The sequence below is a fragment of the Bradysia coprophila genome, unplaced genomic scaffold (assembly GCF_014529535.1).
Source record: "Bradysia coprophila strain Holo2 unplaced genomic scaffold, BU_Bcop_v1 contig_94, whole genome shotgun sequence".
NCBI lineage: Eukaryota > Metazoa > Arthropoda > Insecta > Diptera > Sciaridae > Bradysia > Bradysia coprophila.
The window spans coordinates 10,504,808-10,523,815 of record NW_023504022.1 but is presented as its reverse complement, the minus strand read 5'-3'; the positions used below and the strand labels follow the sequence as shown (position 1 = coordinate 10,523,815).

The following is a 19,008-nucleotide window of genomic DNA, read 5'->3' as shown; positions in this document are numbered from 1 at the left end:
TCAATTTCATTAATTTTAATGGTAAATACATATAGACGTTAGCGCTTAAGAAGTTGGTGAAACAGTTTTTCGTATCAAGCAGCTTAATTATATCGCTTAGGTTTGAAATCGTGTTCCTCTGCTCACTGGACATCGGGCATTGACTCCATATTCGAATAGAAAACTCAGATGTTTCGATTTTTCAAAAAAATACTCGCAGATTTTATTGCAATCATCTCTCTATTTTAGTGTTCATTTTAACTTCTTTTTTTTTGATCGAATCGATCCTATAATTTAGTTGTGTGTTTCATTTCATTAAATTAAAACTAAAAATTTTTTATTTATTTTTAATGTGCTAGAATATTACAAACGAAAATCAGTTCCAAAAAAAATTAAAATAAACATTTTGTTAGGGTGGTGAGTGTCCAAAACGAAATTATTCATTTTTAATTATTATTAAGTTTCTCTTATCCAACGTAATGCAAATTCAATCACAATTTTTTGTAAATATTTTTTCAGTTGAACGCTCAAAACAAAACCAAAAACACGTCTTAAGCTAAGTACCATTTCGGATGGTTTTACCATCATTTTTTTTTTGTTTAAATTAGTAAATTTCGTGTCATTCAATGCCATGCTTTGGGTGTTGTGTGGCCGTTATTTTAAATATTTTTGTTAAATAAAAAAAAACAAATTTTCATTTTTTGTGGTAACATCGGAAAGTCTGTAATTTTTAAAGTACTTAATGTCCTTATCATAGAAAAAGGCTGGTCAAAAAAGCATGGCAATTCATAAACGAAAAAAAAAGATCTTAAAACAATAAAGATTCAACACAATTCCACAAATGTCCCGGGATTAATATACTACCATTCAGATAATACCAACACATCGGTAAGGCAAACGAACAAAAGAGATCAATGTGGTCCGTTTCGTTTTTTTTTTTGTGTGCTTTGAACAAATCAAAACCTTAAAAATTAGCAAAGAAAAAGAAAAGAAGAAAAAGTTTTCAAGGAAAAATGGGAAAATTATTTCCGTTCACGTGAATACGAGCGTGATCTGCTGTAGCGTCGACGACGCTCTCGATAGGGTGACGGTGACCGGCGACGACCGTCACTGCGATCTCTTTCATAGTGCGACCGAGTCGAACGACCTTTGTAAATGCCTGGCGTTGGTTCGTGCGGCCGCAACGTTATTGAATAGTCAACCCGAATGCGACGATTATCGATTTCCATGCCAGTGCAGTGGTCTCTGGCAACGGTTGCATCTTCGGTGCGATCAAAGTAGACGAAACAAAAGCCACGGGAACGGCCAGTCTGGAAATTTGTTAAAAAACAACAATTAGAACGGTTGAGGCATTGCAGTTCATGGAAGGTGGAAGTAGTTTGCGTGGAGGACATTAAATTAATGAACGATCCGAACGATCAATTTCCCACAGTTGTTTTGACCTAACGACAGTTGAGTTAGTTGTCACCGTAACATACTGTAACATGGTAGTGCTAACATTACAACGCTCTTCGTATGGCAACCGTACTTCGACGACTTTCAACTGAATACGCGCATTGCACGTCTTATGCTTAACTAGGACCGACACTGGAAACATGTTACATATACATCAGACCTAACAGGCGCTCGGCTACGTGGTCCTTCCTAAGAATGTAGGGCCTGAAAGCGGGACTCTGGACAATCGTCGTAATGCGAATTCTGAGTTCGTTTGACTCACAAAATCGATCGAGAAATAAGGTTCTTAAGGCAATTATGATAAGGCTCAAAATTACTTAAATGTCTCATCGAGAAGTAAACACAAAACTTCCAGTAGTACAGTGAGGATGATAGAACGAAAAGCATCGGAAACCGCTAGTTTTAACTTGATTAAAAGAAAACACTTCTTGCATGTCTGCCGGTGGCAAACTAACCGCCTGATCGTTCAAAATCTAGTTTGTTTTGTGAGGCCTTTAATGAGATTCCAAGGCTACAGGGAATCTCGTTCTAATTCTCTCAAATGGTCTTCAATCTAGCCACGTTGCACTTTACGAGATAATTTTATGCTTTCAACTATTCGTACTGTGCTGTGGCTATCAGTAATTAAATGAAAAATTTTGATTAACTCACCGACGCATCGACCACAACCTGAACGTGCTCGATCGATCCGTACTTTGAAAATATCTGTATGATTTGATCTTTCGTGGTGTAGACACTCAGACCAAACACTCCAAGGCAACGGCTTTTCTTCGGTTTTTCCTATTAAAAAAAAAGTGGAAATCAAAATAGTTGCACTCTCGCCGTGTGTACCAAATCCTTACACTTACCCGGGTACCCACATGTCTCCAGCGATCGTTGTACGGGCTTCTGGAGTAAGATCGGCGACGATCACTGCGACGCTTATGCGGCGAGAACGACCTTTTGTTGTGAAAGAAAAGATTTTTGTTTTTGGTTTATTCGTTGGCTACGTTTTACGGAATTATGATCGAAGAATGGCGTCGATGGTTCGCAATGCGTTCATTTCGTTTCGGTATGTTTGGTTTTGTTTTGTGCTTGATTGGAGTATAATTCGTTGGATTTGGATCCCCCGTCAAGAACAATAGAGCGCAAACATATTCTTCGATCAACTAATCAGGTCGCGGTTAGATTGCTGAATGTCAATTCACAAAAGATAGATTCTTGAGGGAAATGTGTGTAATTTGAGTCGATTTTTGTTGTCGAATGATTTTGGTAAAGTTGAACTATTTTTCAAGTTGACTTTTTTATATATTGATTGAAGTGTTTCCCGTGTGTTTGAAAAGTTTTTTTTTTCTTTGGACATTTCTTCCTTCAGAGCAGAAAAAAAGAGATAAGAAAAAAAATCGTTACATCTATATATACGCTTCACAGCTGATGGGAATGAAAAAATAATTTTCAAATTTTATGTGTGCTTTCACTAAACAATGCTTTCGGAGTCGTAACTTACCGAGATCGGCTCCGCTCATATCTGCTTGATCTGTGACCGTGTCGACCCATAGATCGTGAACGCGATCGATCATACGACATTTTTCGCTTCTTTCGAAGTGTCACTTCTCGAGAACCGCTGCGGCTGTCGCTGGAAAAATACATTTTGCCTTACTATGATTGTCGATTGTGGAGTTTTAAAGAAATATTGTCACTGGAGCTCTAGTTTCAAAGACTCTGAATGGAGAAAGATTCGAATCACGGGTGTGACACTATTCACGCTATTCACATATATTTTATGTCGAAGTGTCTGGGGATGATTCGAATGCTCTCGAGACTAACAAAGTTAAAATTCAACTGTGTCATAAACCTCGACGCCTAGACGTCAGTTTGACTTGAAAGTACAGGTCAGCCTGACTTGGTCAGGTGATAGAAAAACGACGAGTACACGTATTGTCAGGCCCGAACTAGACCTAAGGGCATTTTGATTTTACAAATTTTCTTCATGCAGCACCTGAAGGATTTATCGAACTAGTTGCTCAGGCCCGAGAAAGACTAACGGCATTCGGGCGAGAAGGGCATTCTTCTTCTTTCATATGATTGAAGGGCAATGAAGGACTTTTTACTAATTTTCTTCATACAACGCCCGAAGAGCTTTATCGAGCTTGTCGAATCCCTGTTCGTAGAAAAAGAACTTCATCTGTGTTGAAGCTCCGATTACAGTCAAATCATGTCAGCCTTCAGGTAATTCAAAATTGATGGTTTCATATGAGGCACAGGTAAACCTGATATCTGTTCCGAGTTCTAAGGCAGTGCTCAGTCAACTCTTATTAATCAATTATATGTTTCGAAGTTGGTTGCTAAGGTTAATATTTATGATGCATCCAAGTGAAATTGAAATGCAATTTTTGTTCAGCCAGAAGAGCCGTTGAGCATCATCCAATCAATAAGACCGTCTATCCGACTTGCAACGGCATATAAGTAGTGGATTTGTGTCGTTGCATCAGATTAAACATTTAAATTTAGAAAACCAGTGGCCGTCGACGCCGAAACGGAAGATTGGCATTGGAATTGTGATGATTAACAAAGTACTAGAGTAACGGTACCGGTTACGAGATCCCTTTATTTCTATTACGAGCCCCTGCTTTGTCTCTTTCTCATGCACAGAGCTGTACCGTTCGCTTTTCTCTTTCAGGGCTCGTGGTTCCGTTACCCTAGTCGCTATCAACGAATGGAAACGCAAAGCGTACGTTAGAAACGTTGAAAATTGCATAATCAGACTGTCGAATGTACTAGAATAACATTGAACCTCACCCGTAACGTTTCACATCATTATTGGCTAGAACAAAATGTACTGTCTGTTTAAACGTCCGGATGCATTATTAGCTTTGTGAACAGTATTTATGTAAAAATATGTGACTCAGAGTGCAAATCAAGTCACCATAAAAAGGTACCCACCCCAACTGAATTAATGTTACTTACTCATCTCTGTACTTCCTGCCGACGGATGGTGGCGACGGAGGTTCAATAGGTCTTTTGTGAACTTCATAACTCCGACTTCTCGAACGAGACATCTAAAACAAAAAAAAACAAATTTATCGAATTTGTACCGCTAACACCACGCGAACAAAAAATGGTAATTACAAGCAAACTCATTATTTAAATCTAGAAGATTGGTTTTCTGAAAATAAACACCAGCTTGAGTTTCGGCCACTTATCACTTTCAAGCGTGGCTTTCGTTTGATCAATGAAAAAAACAAATTTAAACAAAGGATGAACAAAAGCCGTGTTGCTATGGTTTTTCATAAAACAACCCGATGTCTATGATTGCATTATTTTCGAATTATAATTTGAATTTGAGAATTATATTTATAGGTTGACAGGCTTGACAAAAAAAAAGAATTGAAGGAACGATCTGGTTTATGCTTACCATTCGAGACATTTGATTCGCATTCGATTAATGACACTGGAGATGTATTTATAGCGGTTTCTAGCTCGCCGTTGCAATCACAATTGTGCAATAGCAGAGCTTCACGGCATTTCTAAAGCAAAGTTTTGAGTTTGTATTATTGGTCAGACGAAATTCGTAGAAACATTTGTTCTTTGACATAAATGAAAAATCAATGTGACCAACATAACAGTTCGTTAATTTTGGAACGTATTTAGGTGGGGTACACTATGTGTTAGAGGACTTTCAGAACAATAAAGAGAGTGACGCAAAACGGATGAGATTTTAGTAATATCTATCCTGTTAAACAGGACCTGTTTAGCATTCTGCGAAGATCGTTGCTGCAATTTCCATGACGAAAATAGATTCGTCTTAAAACGTCATTGTAACTACGGTTGAAAAACCACCGAATGCTAATTAGCAACATATGTCCCGTCCCACTCATAGAGTTCGAAGGCTGTAAGCAGCTTTGATAGAATTCCACTCATATAGCTTCATTCTTAGAGTTCCAATGATAAAGTTCCACTTCACTGATAGAGTTCAACTCCACTGATAGAGTTCCACCCCACTTATAGAGCTCGGCTACATTCATAAAGTTCAGCTCCATCCATAGAGTTCAACTCCATCATTAATAGAGTTCAACTCCATCATTCATAGAGTTCAACTCCATCATTCATTGAGTTCAACTCCACTGATAGAGTTCAACTCCATTCATAGAGTTCCATTTCACTAATAGACTGTTATGATCAGAGCGAGAAAACCGAAGACTTGGGGTACTTGTCAAGGTATTTGATTCTCTTTCAACGTGTTATGCTTGATTTCATCTTACTCCGTTTACGCTCCGTTTACTCTTTAACCAATAAAAAAGAGGCGTGGTTTAGCTAAACGGGGCGTAAACAGCGTAAGAGTAAATCAAGCATTACGTTGAGAGCGAGAGGACCAAAGACCAGTTTATTATAACTTGCCTTTGGGTAATTGTAAAAATGTCTCTCTCTCTTTCTTTCATCATAGTACTGTATAGAGTCCGACTCCATTCATAGATTGTCTAAGAAACTCTCGACTGATCGCATTAGATCGTTGTATTTGAGTTACAATATAGGGTTGAAAAGATATACAAACTCCAGGGAGAGCTGAATTTTTTCGGGCCGATCTATTTCGTTGAAGCTCAACCCTTTTATGACAGCTTTCAATTTGTCTTCAATGTTTTCAATGAAAGTGGAAAGTGTTTCCACTTTCATTGCTTGCTTTTGCATGGTCACCCTATTCTTCATTGCTGGTCACACTTTTCGTATTATCAGTGAATGTCAAATATTTATAATTTGCCAAAAAAAACAGTAAATAACAAGTTTGTTATCGTAAATCTTTTGTCTCGAATGCACCACAATTACAGCGAAACGAGAGATTATCTAGGGCAACGGAATAAAATGTTAAAATCGAGACTGAAAGTGTTGTCCGAATAGTACGAAAATCGTATCCAAATGGAAGTGAACCCTTTGAGTATAATATTGGTGAAGTCCGACTCTAAAGGGGACAGACTGCTGTTTCGCTATCCATTTACCATCAAAAGCAATGAATCGAACCAGAAGAAGAAACGTCATCCGTACTCGCTAGTCACACAAGAGGACATTCTGCAGAGTCCACTGCCACAAACATCGAACATCCATCAAGGTATACCAGATTGTAAATCCTTTATCAAGTGATAGCACAGCAAGTTCCTGAACCTTTTTTTTAACAGGTCAATTGTCCGGATTTACGGATGAAGTACTCTCAACGCTATTCGCAGTCAAACCGGAATTATGTAACCAGAAATTCGAGCTAAAGGTTGTAAATTTATGTCGGTTTTTCTCGTCAATTTGACACTGTAGTCGAACACCATCTAATTTCATAAAAACAGGTTAACGACGTTCGATTTGTGGCTCATCCGACATACATGCAATCGATTTTGATAAACATTGTTTTTGCTCTTCACGCCCAGGCAAGCTATTCGATAGTGAAATGTTACTACGAACTGAGTAAGCGACTGGGTCACGCTCTGGTCTACGAAGAGAGTCGTGTTGGCTATTTATCCGACGAAATGAAATTGATGGCGAAAATTCATGACGAAATAGCCACGACCAGTGCGGAAAATGAACTTACCTTTCCTGTTCAGAGTTTATCGGCATTCGATTTGATTTTGGAGCAGTCGTCGTTAGCACAGTGTCTGAAATCGGTACGATATTTTGATGATCAATAAAAATCCGAAATCTTTAATCTTCCATTCCGGCTGTAGATATACCATGACCTATGCACAACCGGCCTTCTTAACACGACAATCAATCAATGGGTCACACTCTCGTTCTGTCTACCTCACAAAGCGCATCAAGCTCACAAGAAGGGAATCATTGTTGAACCTGAAAAAATAGATCGCTGCTTGCAATCGCTGAAACCATACCACGGGATGCTGTTACTGGTTGATCTAACCGAACTGTTAGATTGTGTACCGCCGTCGGGTGCAAGAATGTTACTCCAATTGATCAACGCATACAATCCGCTGAAAACGTTACAAAATATGGCAAACGAAGCCGACCTGGCTATCAATCACGTTTACGAACTGGTCGGGCATCTGGTGTACTGGGCTAAGGCAACGATAATTTATCCGCTGTGCGAAACCAATGTGTATGACGTGACGTAATTCAGGCTTATACAGTGCGGTCTAAAGAGCAAATTTCTTCTTTCCAGATATGTAATAGCTCCAGACGCAGCTTTACATACCCAGTCACCGTTGGTTGAAAAATTTTCCATCAAATTTCCCGGAATGTCGTTGTTTGAAGTGATCAGTGATTTTTCCTTACCCACGTCCATCGGGCATTTAACAACACCTCTGCAACATCCGACTAGACAAGGAACTCTGGCTCAAATGGTCCTATGGATGTTACAACACCATTTGTTGATGCAGTTGCATACGTACGTTCAATTTATGCCTACCGATGAAGGATCCAATGGATTTTATGACTACAGTGAACATAACAACGAAATCGACGATGCTGATGGCGACAATGTTACAGGACAATTGGATAGTGAAAGCTCTGTGTCGCAGGACGATGATTTGTAAGAGGGTTGGACATAGTGTAGAGGTTTCTGGTTATAAAACGATCTTCTTTCAGACATGCCGGTTCACTACTGAGTATGTCCAGTCAACCGATTCCAATGGTGCCGAATACGAGCCGTCGTTCCATCACTGACGAGCATTTCTCCGAAATGGCAGATTCAACCATATCGGACAATATTGTGGTGAAACGGAGTTCGAGTGTGAAATCCCACTACAGTTCCGGTTCGTTGAGCACGGAAAATGGTAACAGTCTACAGGACAGTCTGGCATCCATTGAGGATGAAGAGAAAATTAAGGAGCTACTGATGGCATTCCAAGAGCCCGAACGTTCAGCTATTAGAGATCTTCCAGCCGCGTCGAGTCCGGAGGACCTAAATCTGATGGTTCGACTGTATCAGGCCGGTGAGTTTTGATATTTTTGTTGCAACGCATCAACTAAAATGATTTCGTTGTAGGGTACTTTAAGGGCGAACATCATCTGGAGGAAATTATGTATTTCGAAAATCTTCGCCGATCTCAACTGTTGCAACTGCTGGACAAATTTCGCGATGTGTTGATCATCTATGAAACGGAAGATCCGGCAATTGCAACTCTATACACACAAACTTGAATCCAGGACTGGTGTTCCAGTTTACTGGAACTGTCGTTCATGTAACTGCTGTTTACCGCATCCGAAGGATGCAACCAATAAAACGTCTTTTGAGTTTCGTTTAACAATTCAGTGTTTTATTGTGCGAAGATGTGCTCGAAATTTTGAAATTTAATGGAAAACAAAGTGCAGTTCCGCCTATTCTCACTCACTGTCATTAACGCCTTAACTTCCGCTACTCCTCGAAATCGGGAACGCCCTCGAACGTACAACCAGATCTTTGAATAATTTGTCTCGCCGCCCAGATGCCGCAACGTACACACGTGTCCAACGGCTTCTTCTGAATTAATTGCGCCAAAAATCCACCAACAAACGCATCGCCAGCCCCATTCGTGTCGATGATTTTATCCTCTTGCAACTTCTCCACAGGTATCTCGGTGATTTTATTATTTTCAGCTAATAGCACAGCATCACTGCCCTGTGTTATCACAACAACACGCGCACGCTTCTCGTTCTGTTTCGGTAATGCGCACATTTTCAACGCAATTTCCTTCAGATCTGTTGTGCCAAAGTTTTGCTCACTGGCAAATGTCGTTGCTTCCACTTCGTTACCGAATAGAATATCTACGTAAGGCATAGCGTCCATCAGGGGCTCTTTGAAAAATTGCGATAAAAACGGTGCGCTCAGATTCATCATAAACAAATTATTTCGGGACAGAGCGTGCTTAGCGACAGCCTGTATGCTCGGTGGACTGACGGTTAGGAAGAAGCCCTGGAAATTAGAAAAATTTGGGTTAATGGCCTCTTTTGCATAGCCGACGATAATGCGAACATCCATCCTTGACAGTCCATGTTTTTTAAACATTTTAACTGAGGCGATAGTTTCTTACATGATATGGGATGACTCGTGTCGTGTACGTGACCTTTCGAATCATTTTTTTAATTGACGAAATAACAGAGTAGATAATGACAGTCCAAACCCCATTTCGGTAAGAAATTATCTCTCGAAATTGAGGAATTTCGGGTAATTCCAAAACAGGAAATTTTTTAGGAAGAATGACCAGGGGTCGATGTCACTTACCGAAATATAGAAATATTCCGCATTGTCCAGATGCTTTCGATTCTCTGGCAAATTGATGTGATCTATGGTAAAGCAATTCGCGGCAGCTAAGTTTGCACATAAACTTCGATGATGGCCCGTTATCAATACGCCACATGTACCTGCGAAGGATGATTTTTCAAATTAAAAATTTCTTTCGCTGAAAAATGCCAAGACTGGTACCGGTTGGCTCGTTTTCGTTAAATTGATAGCGAACGTTCACGCCGTCAGAGCGAGCCTCGTCTTCCAAAATTTTCGAGTATTTATCGCGACCAACGCAACCAAAGAAAACCTGTGAAGTTTAAAGGAAACATAAGAATATCCTTCCATGCTTCATCGACTCAGTTCAGGTCTTACCGCAACGTTCGGTTTTTGAAGCACCCACTGTGCAACTCGGAGAGAATTTTGCACTGATCCGCCAGCGGTGAAATTTGCATCGAATTTCTCAACTAGTTCTTTGTACCTTTAATTGCAACAATCCAAAATGATTTTATTTGAATAAATGAGGGACTGAGAACGGGGGCTTTCAAACTGAACCGCTGATCCTCAAGGAGTCTCTGATGTTCCTGGTAAACGAATACCAAAGCTTTTCTGAAGAAAATCTGAATCATCGACCGATTCGTTTTTCTGAATATTTGAAAGCCCACCGAATCTCGGCAACCTCTGCACCCCATCACACTTACAGTGGTTTATGCTTTTCCTCTGCTAGAATCGCATTATTCGGTTGCATATCATATTTCGCTAAGAATTCTGCGTCCACTGTCGACGATATATCCAACAGCGGATTTCCGCATCCCAACAGCAGTCCTTCCCTGTAACCGAGCAAAATTATTGAAATTATTAAAGAAAACGATTTGTCCGAGTGAATGTGAGTCCAATAACCTTGTAGCCATAATCGTTACTTAACAAACAAAAACTTTACAGGTCGAAGTGGAAGCGTTAAACCTTTGCTGGATCGTGCTACAGCAGTATACAGACTGTTTTCGAAAATTTGTTCCACCAACGCAAAGACTGTTGTTATCAAAAATTTCTGTTTACTTTAACTGGTTGACCTCTTTATCTCAGATTTTTTTTCGCATCTTCATCTAAAATTCAGTGCTAATCTTATTATGAACGGAATCTCATTTACTCTATACAGAAAACAGACAATGTGAACTGTTGGCATGGACTGTTTGCTTGCTCAACAAACAATCTGCTTTATGGTTATTATGGTAATGTTAACGTATCGAATATATGCATACTCATTGCCTTTAAACTACTGATTATAGGTAGACAGACGAAAAAACCACTACTTTCATGGGTAGAAACATGTAAATAGTAGAAACTATTTTTAAACCGACTTAATGAGATCGTCACAATGTGTGTGAAAAATGGCGCACCTTATATTTTCCATAATTGATATTGGATCGTCTGTTACGACTTAAACTATTTATTGAACGGTTGCAGTTATGGTCTATGGGATTTTATTGATAAAAATCGAGTTTCCCATTCACCTGGTGTGAAATCTGAGACACAACTGTCAAACGAACGTGACTGCTACAATGATTTCTCTGTCTGTTTTCTTTCATATTTTGCTATCCCTTTTTCGCATCGGTTGGAATGGGTGTGTTTGATTATTTGAAATCGTAAAACGCTATTATTCAATCTGGATGTTTGATTCAACCAGTTTAAAATGAAGAGGTACGGAAATTTGGTTGCCCATAGACTTTGTGAACGTCGGTATATATTGTTCATCACTTGGCCGCATTTAAGTACAGTGATGCGGTCTGTACACATATGACTTACATACATCTACACATAGGGTGTAAAAGTATTTTGCTTTTTAAAACACGTAGGGGATAATCGAGCAGGCACTTTAGGCACTCCGGAAAGTGCTATGGGAGTCGAGGGAGTCACATTTTTGATTTTTAGAAATTTATTTGGAGGTATTTCTCGACTCCCTTAGCAATTTCCGGTGTGCCTAAAGTTGACAAGTCGGAAACCGGCAACGTGTTAAGGCCAGTGGGTAGGTTCGATGGTGAATGGACTCCTGATCACGAAAATAACAGAAAAAACATAGCTACCGCCGACCCGTACGAAACACCTATTCGTGTCAAAAGCCTTTGAAATCACTTACATTATCCACTCTTTGCCTTGTTATCATATACAAATAAATTGCCGGAGGCAATATAGACAGCCCCGTACGAAGACAAATTTCATAAATTCCTATTTAAACAGCTATATACCGCTATATTTAACTATATTTCACTATAAATAAACATTTCACAGAGGAATATGCTATTATATAGCTCTATATGCCTGTATATAGCTCAATATAGCTGTATATAGGTATATATAGATGTACGTATATGAAATCCCTGAAACCCCACACACATAACAAATTATTTCCATGTTAACAGAAACTCTCTAAGTACCATTTTTCCCAAGATATATCACTTTTAATAAAATCCAATATGGCCGCCGGCAGCCATTTTGTTAGGAGACCGGAAATAGTACCGATGCTTTACATTCGTTAATACCTTTCAAACAAAAAAAAATTCATGAAATTCGGTCAAAATTTACTCGAGATATTGTCAAAATACACCACGTTCACTGTACTTCCGAGTAGCCAGATAAGAGCTCACTTCAAGAGACCTAGCTCACGCTCCGGAGAACATAATTTCATGAACTTTTTTTCCCTGATTGGTACGGTCAATACCTATCTAATAAAGCTAAAACAGACGAAATATGTTCAAATGTGGCCGACCTACAAGCAAAAACTGCTTGCCGCCCTGTGCCTGTTTCACACCAAGGGGTCTAACTCACGAGTCGGTCATCCGATTTCCATAAACTTTTTTTTTGTCGATCGGTATTGTAAATACCTTTTATTTGACGTATCACTTACAAGTTTAACGTTTAAATGTCCGGAGATATCTTCGAAAAACCGTAAAGCACTTATTGGGCCACAGCTCGGGAGGGGTCGATCCAAAATCACTCATCTTCGAACTTAGCCTGTCTTTTGACATTACCAAACGGGAAAAAAAAGAATTTTCAAAATCGGATGCGTTTTACTCAAGTTATCGTGCAGACAGACAGACAGACGGACAGACGGACAGACAGACGGACATTTTTTTTTCGTGGATTTGGCATCTCTAGACAACCACAATAGGTTTCCCCTTACTCAGGGAGTCCAATTCGACGTGTTACAAACGTATGCGTAAACCTATAAGACCCCAGTACTTCGTACGGGTCTAAAAATGAAATTCGAAACTGAAAGCCGAAGTTTGAAGATCCCATGCGCACCTCGCTGAAAACCGAATTTTTGGTCTTAAAGTCATAGTGAGCTCAGTTCTGCCGACAGTGTGGAAAAAATTTGTTAATTCCTCGTAGAGACCGTTGGTTCAATTTGGCATAAAAAAATTGACTCACCGATAAAAAATTACAAAAAGTGCTTCCGAACATGACTTTTTCAGATTTTTTTTGGATTTAAAGCTTTCCAAAATCTGTGACAGTCGTGTCGTAGCTCATTTTAGGGAGAATTTCAAGAAAAAAAATGTCGTCTTGATGATTTTTCGATTATCTAAAAGATACGACAGTTAAAGTGACCCCAAATGTCGGATATTTCTTCCCAGGATTGCTGCATTGTTAATGCTAACAATACTAAGAACAATTTGGAACCGTTTTTGCATAAATTCTGTAACAAATTACAAAAAATATGGTTCTTTCAGTACCATTTTTTACACACTAGAAGGTGAAACTTAACGTCGAGTCTATATTCGTTTGCAAGATCTTGAAATTCCCTCTAAAATGACCTACGACACGACTGTATTGCTTTCCCGCCACATATTTTATAAAGCTTTAAGCCCAAAATATTTCTGAAAAAGTCATGGCCACTTTTTGCAATTTTTCATCGGTTAGCCGAATTTAAATTTAAAGTATGCCAAATTAAAGCCACAGTCTCTACGAGCAATTAACATATATACTTAACAATTTTTTTTCTACATAGTCGGCAGAACTGATCTCACTATGGCTTTAAGACTAAAAATCAAAATACTTTTTTTACTAGTGAGTATAGAAGCGCCAATTTTAAGGAAATTAAATTTCCAAAAATTCTTAAATTTTTCCATCACTTTTCGTCATTTTATCTAAAAACACAACAATGTTGTTTTTACCACCTTTTTAGTTGCTTTTCATGTCTTTGAGCTTAACTGATTACTTTGGAATGAGATCTAACAGAAAACAAAATTTAGAAATTTTAAGAATTTTTGTGAAATTTTGGAAATTAAATTCCCTAAAACAGGCCCTGAGTATACTTGACTAAATTCGCAGTCTTATGCGTTGAAGTGGTAGATGACAATCATATCCACGATTCCAAAAGAACATGTTCTGACTCCTCAGAGTTGATCACGAAGCTAGCGGCGCCGCACTTCTTGGACTAAATGAACTAAATTGTTTGTCAGTTTACACTTATAGTAAAGTCATTTAGTTCAAGAAATGCGGCAAATCCTTGCTTCGTCACGAAGGTGGGGGCACCCAAATTTGAAATTTCTCTATGGCGCCAAATCGGTCTACGTAAATTTATATGACAATTTCAACTGAAGACTACATGGTTTTGAATGCATGCTACACTCTCGGTTTTACTTCTATATACCAAATGAATAGACAATTCCAATGCTGAATGCTGTCTTTGGTCGTTCTGATTCTTGATATCATATAGCGAGATGGTCCTTCCAAACTTCTCGAGACTATAACAATAGCGTAGCTAGATCTGTGCTAAATATCCGAAGTAAACCACTCTACACAACCATTTTATTATAATTCGCTAGGGGTCGCTGTGCTGTTGTTCTTAGAAGTGAGGTTTTTGATACTAATATATTCCTCAATGTACAACAGAATGCAAAGACGTTGTAAAAGAACAGTCAAATGAGTCTAACCGAGAATTAAAACGTATTAATAAAAAAACGAGTTTTCGCAACAAAAAAAAACCCAAACAAGACATCATCATAACTTTCCCGGGTGAAAAAAAAAGTGGTCTCTGAGACCTATTTTAGACCGGTTCGCATGTATGGCAGTGAGACTACGTATTTTTGACCTTTGAGACCGAAAATTCATCGAGATTGTTCATCGGAATTCATCCGAGAATGGTGAGACGTCTCATTCGAGAATGGTTTTGAATTTGCGAGACGTCCTGAAACTAAGTGAGTGGTCTCATTTTGGATTTGCTAGACCTGGTGAGACTGACTGAGTGGTCTCGTTTCGGATTTGCTAGACCTGGTGAGACTGACTGAGTGGTCTCGTTTTGGATTTGCTAGACCTGGTGAGACTGACTGAGTGGTCTCGTTTTGGATTTGCTAGACCTGGTGAGACTGACTGAGTGGTCTCGTTTTGGATTTGCTAGACCTGGTGAGACTGACTGAGTGGTCTCGTTTTGGATTTGCTAGACCTGGTGAGACTGACTGAGTGGTCTCGTTTTGGATTTGCTAGACCTGGTGAGACTGACTGAGTGGTCTCGTTTCGGATTTGCTAGACCTGGTGAGACTGACTGAGTGGTCTCGTTTTGGATTTGCTAGACTGGTGAGACTGACTGAGTGGTCTCATTTTGGATTTGCTAGACCTGGTGAGACTGACTGAGTGGTCTCGTTTTGGATTTGCTAGACCTGGTGAAACTGACTGAGTGGTCTCGTTTTGGATTTGCTAGACCTGGTGAGACTGACTGAGTGGTCTCGTTTTGGATTTGCTAGACCTGGTGAGACTGACTGAGTGGTCTCGTTTTGGATTTGCTAGACTGGTGAGACTGACTGAGTGGTCTCATTTTGGATTTGCTAGACCTGGTGAGACTGACTGAGTGGTCTCGTTTTGGATTTGCTAGACCTGGTGAGACTGACTGACTGGTCTCATTGCGAATTGCTATTTTAAAGACAGGAAAAAAAAAAGATTTTTTTAGACTGTTTGAAACGTCTCTCATATTCGAGCTTTTTTAGACTGTTTGAGACGTCTCTCATATTCGAGCTTTTTTTAGACTGTTTGAGACTTCTCTCATATTCGAGTTTTTTTAGACTGTTTGAGACGTCTCTCATTTTTCGAGTTTTTTGTTCGTATACTTCTTTATTGAGTCAACAGATGGCCACCACTTTTCATTTTTTTTTATAATTCGCTATTGTAAATGTAGAGAAGTGTTAGTAAATTTTATGAATTTATGAATTTTATTTTTACCTTTTTTTTTATTTCGTGATGTTTTTTCCGGTCACCCATCCAAGTACTAACCGCGACCAATGATGCTTAACTTTCCAGTGCGGACCGCCAACGACCTTACGCTTGCTGCTAAATCTGACATATGTACTGGTAGTTCTATTTTTGAACCGTTGTTACAAATGCTGAGACTGGATGAAAGGTCTCATTGTAGTTAGGTTTCCAGATCGCTTTAGACTAAGTGCGTAGTCTCATCGCTAATAAATATGGGTGGACAGTGCGAGACCGGTTGAAACGTCTCTTTGGTAGAAAATATTGTTTCGGATTTTTGAGACCGGCGGAGACGTCTTTTTAGTAGAAAATATTATTTCGGATTTTTGAGACCGGTTGAGACGTCTCTTTTTCAGAAAATGTTTTTTTTCACTTCTGAGACCGGTAGAGACGTCTCTTTGCTAGAATAATTTTTGTTGGACTTCTGAGACCGGTTGAGACGTCTCATTTTCAGAAAATATTTTTTTCCGTTCTGAGACTGGTGGAGACGTCCCTTTAGTAGAAAATATTATTTCGGATTTTTGAGACCGGTTGAAACGTCTCTTTAGTAGAAAATATTATTTCGGATTTTTGAGACCGGTTGAAACGTCTCTTCGGCAGAAAATATTATTTCGGATTTTTGAGACCGGTTGAGACGTCTCTTTTTCAGAAAATATTTTTTTTTTCACTTCTGAGACCGGTAGAGACGTCTCTTTGCTAGAATAATTTTTGTTGGACTTCTGAGACCGGTTGAGACGTCTCATTTTCAGAAAATATTTTTTTCCGTCCTGAGACTGGTGGAGACGTCCCTTTAGTAGAAAATATTATTTCGGATTTTTGAGACCGGTTGAAACGTCTCTTTGGCAGAAAATATTATTTCGGATTTTTGAGACCGGTTGAGACGTCTCTTTTTCAGAAAATGTTTTTTTTCACTTCTGAGACCGGTAGAGACGTCTCTTTGCTAGAATAATTTTTGTTGGACTTCTGAGACCGGTTGAGACGTCTCATTTTCAGAAAATATTTTTTTCCGTTCTGAGACTGGTGGAGACGTCTCTTTAGTAGAAAATATTATTTCGGATTTTTGAGACCGGTTGAGACATCTCTTTAGTAGAAAATATTATTTCGGATTTTTGAGACCGGTTGAAACGTCTCTTTGGCAGAAAATATTATTTCGGATGTTTGAGACCGGTTGAGACGTCTCATTTTCAGAAAATATTTTTTTCCGTTTCTGAGACCGGTAGAGACGTCTCTTTACTAGAAAAATTTTTGTTGGACTTCTGAGACCGGTTGAGACGTCTCTTTTTCGTGTGGTCTCACAATGGAAGAAATATTTTTTCAAACTAGTGAGACTGACTGAGTGGTCTCATGATGGAAGAAAGCAAAACTTTGCGTAAATTGAACAAAAATTATTTAGTTCGTTCGCTAAAGCTTGCACAGACTGAATGTCTCTGTTGTTATTTCTACACTGCACTTCGATTTCAAAACCCGAAGTACAATTTTCGTTTTTTTTTTGATTGAATGATTGTTTGTACGCACTAACACTCACAAAATTTAAAAAAAAAATTTCCATCGTGGACCACAAGTCTCACAGTTCTGAAGAAAATTTTTTAATCTTCACGCTATAAGCGCATTTCAGAATTTGAATGATGAACCAATGAATCAAAAAATAAATGACAATGAAGCGAGTAGATTAAATTCAACGATTTGATTTAGCTGTTGTGCGTTTCATTTTGAATTTACAGTGGACTTCACGTGAAACTTTCTTCCATCATGAGACCACTCAGTCAGTCTCACTAGTTTGAAAAAATTTCCATTGTGAGACCACACGAAAAAGAGACGTCTCTACCGGTCTCAGAAACGGAAAAAAATATTTTCTGAAAATGAGACGTCTCAGCCGGTCTCACAAGTCCAACAAAAATTATTCTAGCAAAGAGACGTCTCTACCGATCTCAGAAGTGAAAAAAAATATTTTCTGAAAATGAGACGTCTCAACCGGTCTCAAACATCCGAAATAATATTTTCTGCCAAAGAGACGTTTCAACCGATCTCAAAAATCCGAAATAATATTTTCTACTAAAGAGACGTCTCCACCTGTCTCAGAAACGGAAAAAAATATTTTCTGAAAATGAGACGTCTCAACCGGTCTCACAAGTCCAACAAAAATTATTCTAGCAAAGAGACGTCTCTACTGGTCTCAGAAACGGAAAAAAATATTTTCTGAAAATGAGACGTCTCAACCGGTCTCACAAGTCCAACAAAAATTATTCTAGCAAAGAGACGTCTCTACCGGTCTCAGAAACGGAAAAAAATATTTTCTGAAAATGAGACGTCTCAACCGGTCTCACAAGTCCAACAAAAATTATTCTAGCAAAGAGACGTCTCTACCGGTCTCAGAAACGGAAAAAAAATATTTTCTGAAAATGAGACGTCTCAACCGGTCTCACAAGTCCAACAAAAAATTTTCTAGTAAAGAGACGTCTCTACTGGTCTCAGAAACGGAAACAAATAATTTCTGAAAATGAGACGTCTCAACCGGTCTCAGAAGTCCAACAAAAATTTTTCTAGTAAAGAGACGTCTCTACCGGTCTCAGAAACGGAAAAAAAATATTTTCTGAAAATGAGACGTCTCAACCGGTCTCACAAGTCCAACAAAAATTATTCTAGCAAAGAGACGTCTCTACCGGTCTCAGAAACGGAAAAAAATATTTTCTGAAAATGAGACGTCTCAACCGGTCTCACAAGTCCAACAAAAATTATTCTAGCAAAGAGACGTCTCTACCGGTCTCAGAAACGGAAAAAAAATATTTTCTGAAAATGAGACGTCTCAACCGGTCTCACAAGTCCAACAAAAAATTTTCTAGTAAAGAGACGTCTCTACTGGTCTCAGAAACGGAAAAAAATAATTTCTGAAAATGAGACGTCTCAACCGGTCTCAGAAGTCCAACAAAAATTTTTCTAGTAAAGAGACGTCTCTACCGGTCTCAGAAACGGAAAAAAAATATTTTCTGAAAATGAGACGTCTCAACCGGTCTCACAAGTCCAACAAAAATTATTCTAGCAAAGAGACGTCTCTAGCGGTCTCAGAAACGGAAAAAAATATTTTCTGAAAATGAGACGTCTCAACCGGTCTCACAAGTCCAACAAAAATTATTCTAGCAAAGAGACGTCTCTACCGGTCTCAGAAACGG

At 38.9% G+C, this 19,008-nt stretch overlaps 3 protein-coding genes across 7 annotated transcripts; 1 reads left to right on the top strand and 2 right to left on the bottom strand.

The window, feature by feature from the left end:
• Positions 1-247: 247 nt before the first annotated feature.
• Positions 248-5,018, bottom strand: LOC119085561 (transformer-2 protein homolog alpha). Of its 4 annotated transcripts, none has more exons than XM_037195990.1 (6): positions 4,829-5,018; positions 4,381-4,472; positions 2,921-3,049; positions 2,277-2,373; positions 2,086-2,214; positions 248-1,289 (listed from the first exon to the last, which is right to left on the bottom strand). In XM_037195990.1, exons 1-6 carry the CDS (start codon positions 4,838-4,840, stop codon positions 1,002-1,004), a joined length of 747 nt encoding a protein of 248 aa, XP_037051885.1. In that variant the 5' UTR covers positions 4,841-5,018; the 3' UTR covers positions 248-1,001. The 4 variants fall into 4 exon arrangements, with proteins under 4 accessions (XP_037051885.1, XP_037051888.1, XP_037051887.1 ...); XM_037195993.1 differs by having other exon boundaries at positions 2,283-2,373; positions 4,829-5,016; XM_037195992.1 differs by lacking the exon at positions 4,829-5,018 and adding an exon at positions 4,543-4,695.
• A 1,111-nt stretch (positions 5,019-6,129) lies between these two features.
• Positions 6,130-8,651, top strand: LOC119085466 (GATOR complex protein NPRL3). The gene is made up of 7 exons (XM_037195883.1): positions 6,130-6,514; positions 6,582-6,667; positions 6,741-7,055; positions 7,116-7,501; positions 7,565-7,933; positions 7,990-8,336; positions 8,390-8,651. Exons 1-7 carry the CDS (start codon positions 6,325-6,327, stop codon positions 8,542-8,544), a joined length of 1,848 nt encoding a protein of 615 aa, XP_037051778.1. The 5' UTR covers positions 6,130-6,324; the 3' UTR covers positions 8,545-8,651.
• Positions 8,639-11,156, bottom strand: LOC119085468 (adenosine kinase). 2 transcript variants are annotated; one of them, XM_037195884.1, is made up of 6 exons: positions 11,002-11,156; positions 10,306-10,434; positions 9,980-10,085; positions 9,806-9,914; positions 9,605-9,744; positions 8,639-9,295 (listed from the first exon to the last, which is right to left on the bottom strand). In XM_037195884.1, exons 1-6 carry the CDS (start codon positions 11,013-11,015, stop codon positions 8,759-8,761), a joined length of 1,035 nt encoding a protein of 344 aa, XP_037051779.1. In that variant the 5' UTR covers positions 11,016-11,156; the 3' UTR covers positions 8,639-8,758. The 2 variants fall into 2 exon arrangements, with proteins under 2 accessions (XP_037051779.1, XP_037051780.1); XM_037195885.1 differs by lacking the exon at positions 11,002-11,156 and adding an exon at positions 10,505-10,962.
• Positions 11,157-19,008: the final 7,852 nt, after the last annotated feature.

Coding starts and splice junctions, on each gene's coding strand:
- LOC119085561 (XM_037195990.1), bottom strand. Junction 3,050..4,380: donor GGCAGGAAGTACAGAGATGA/GTAAGTAACATT, acceptor GTATTTTTCCAG/CGACAGCCGCAGCGGTTCTC. Junction 1,290..2,085: donor AGGTTGTGGTCGATGCGTCG/GTGAGTTAATCA, acceptor ACAAATTTCCAG/ACTGGCCGTTCCCGTGGCTT.
- LOC119085466 (XM_037195883.1), top strand. CDS start 6,325: ATGGAAGTGAACCCTTTGAGTATAATATTGGTGAAGTCCGACTCTAAA. Junction 6,515..6,581: donor AACATCGAACATCCATCAAG/GTATACCAGATT, acceptor TTTTTTTAACAG/GTCAATTGTCCGGATTTACG. Junction 7,934..7,989: donor GTGTCGCAGGACGATGATTT/GTAAGAGGGTTG, acceptor ATCTTCTTTCAG/ACATGCCGGTTCACTACTGA.
- LOC119085468 (XM_037195884.1), bottom strand. Junction 10,086..10,305: donor GAGGAAAAGCATAAACCACT/GTAAGTGTGATG, acceptor TTGCAATTAAAG/GTACAAAGAACTAGTTGAGA. Junction 9,915..9,979: donor TTCAAAAACCGAACGTTGCG/GTAAGACCTGAA, acceptor TAAACTTCACAG/GTTTTCTTTGGTTGCGTTGG.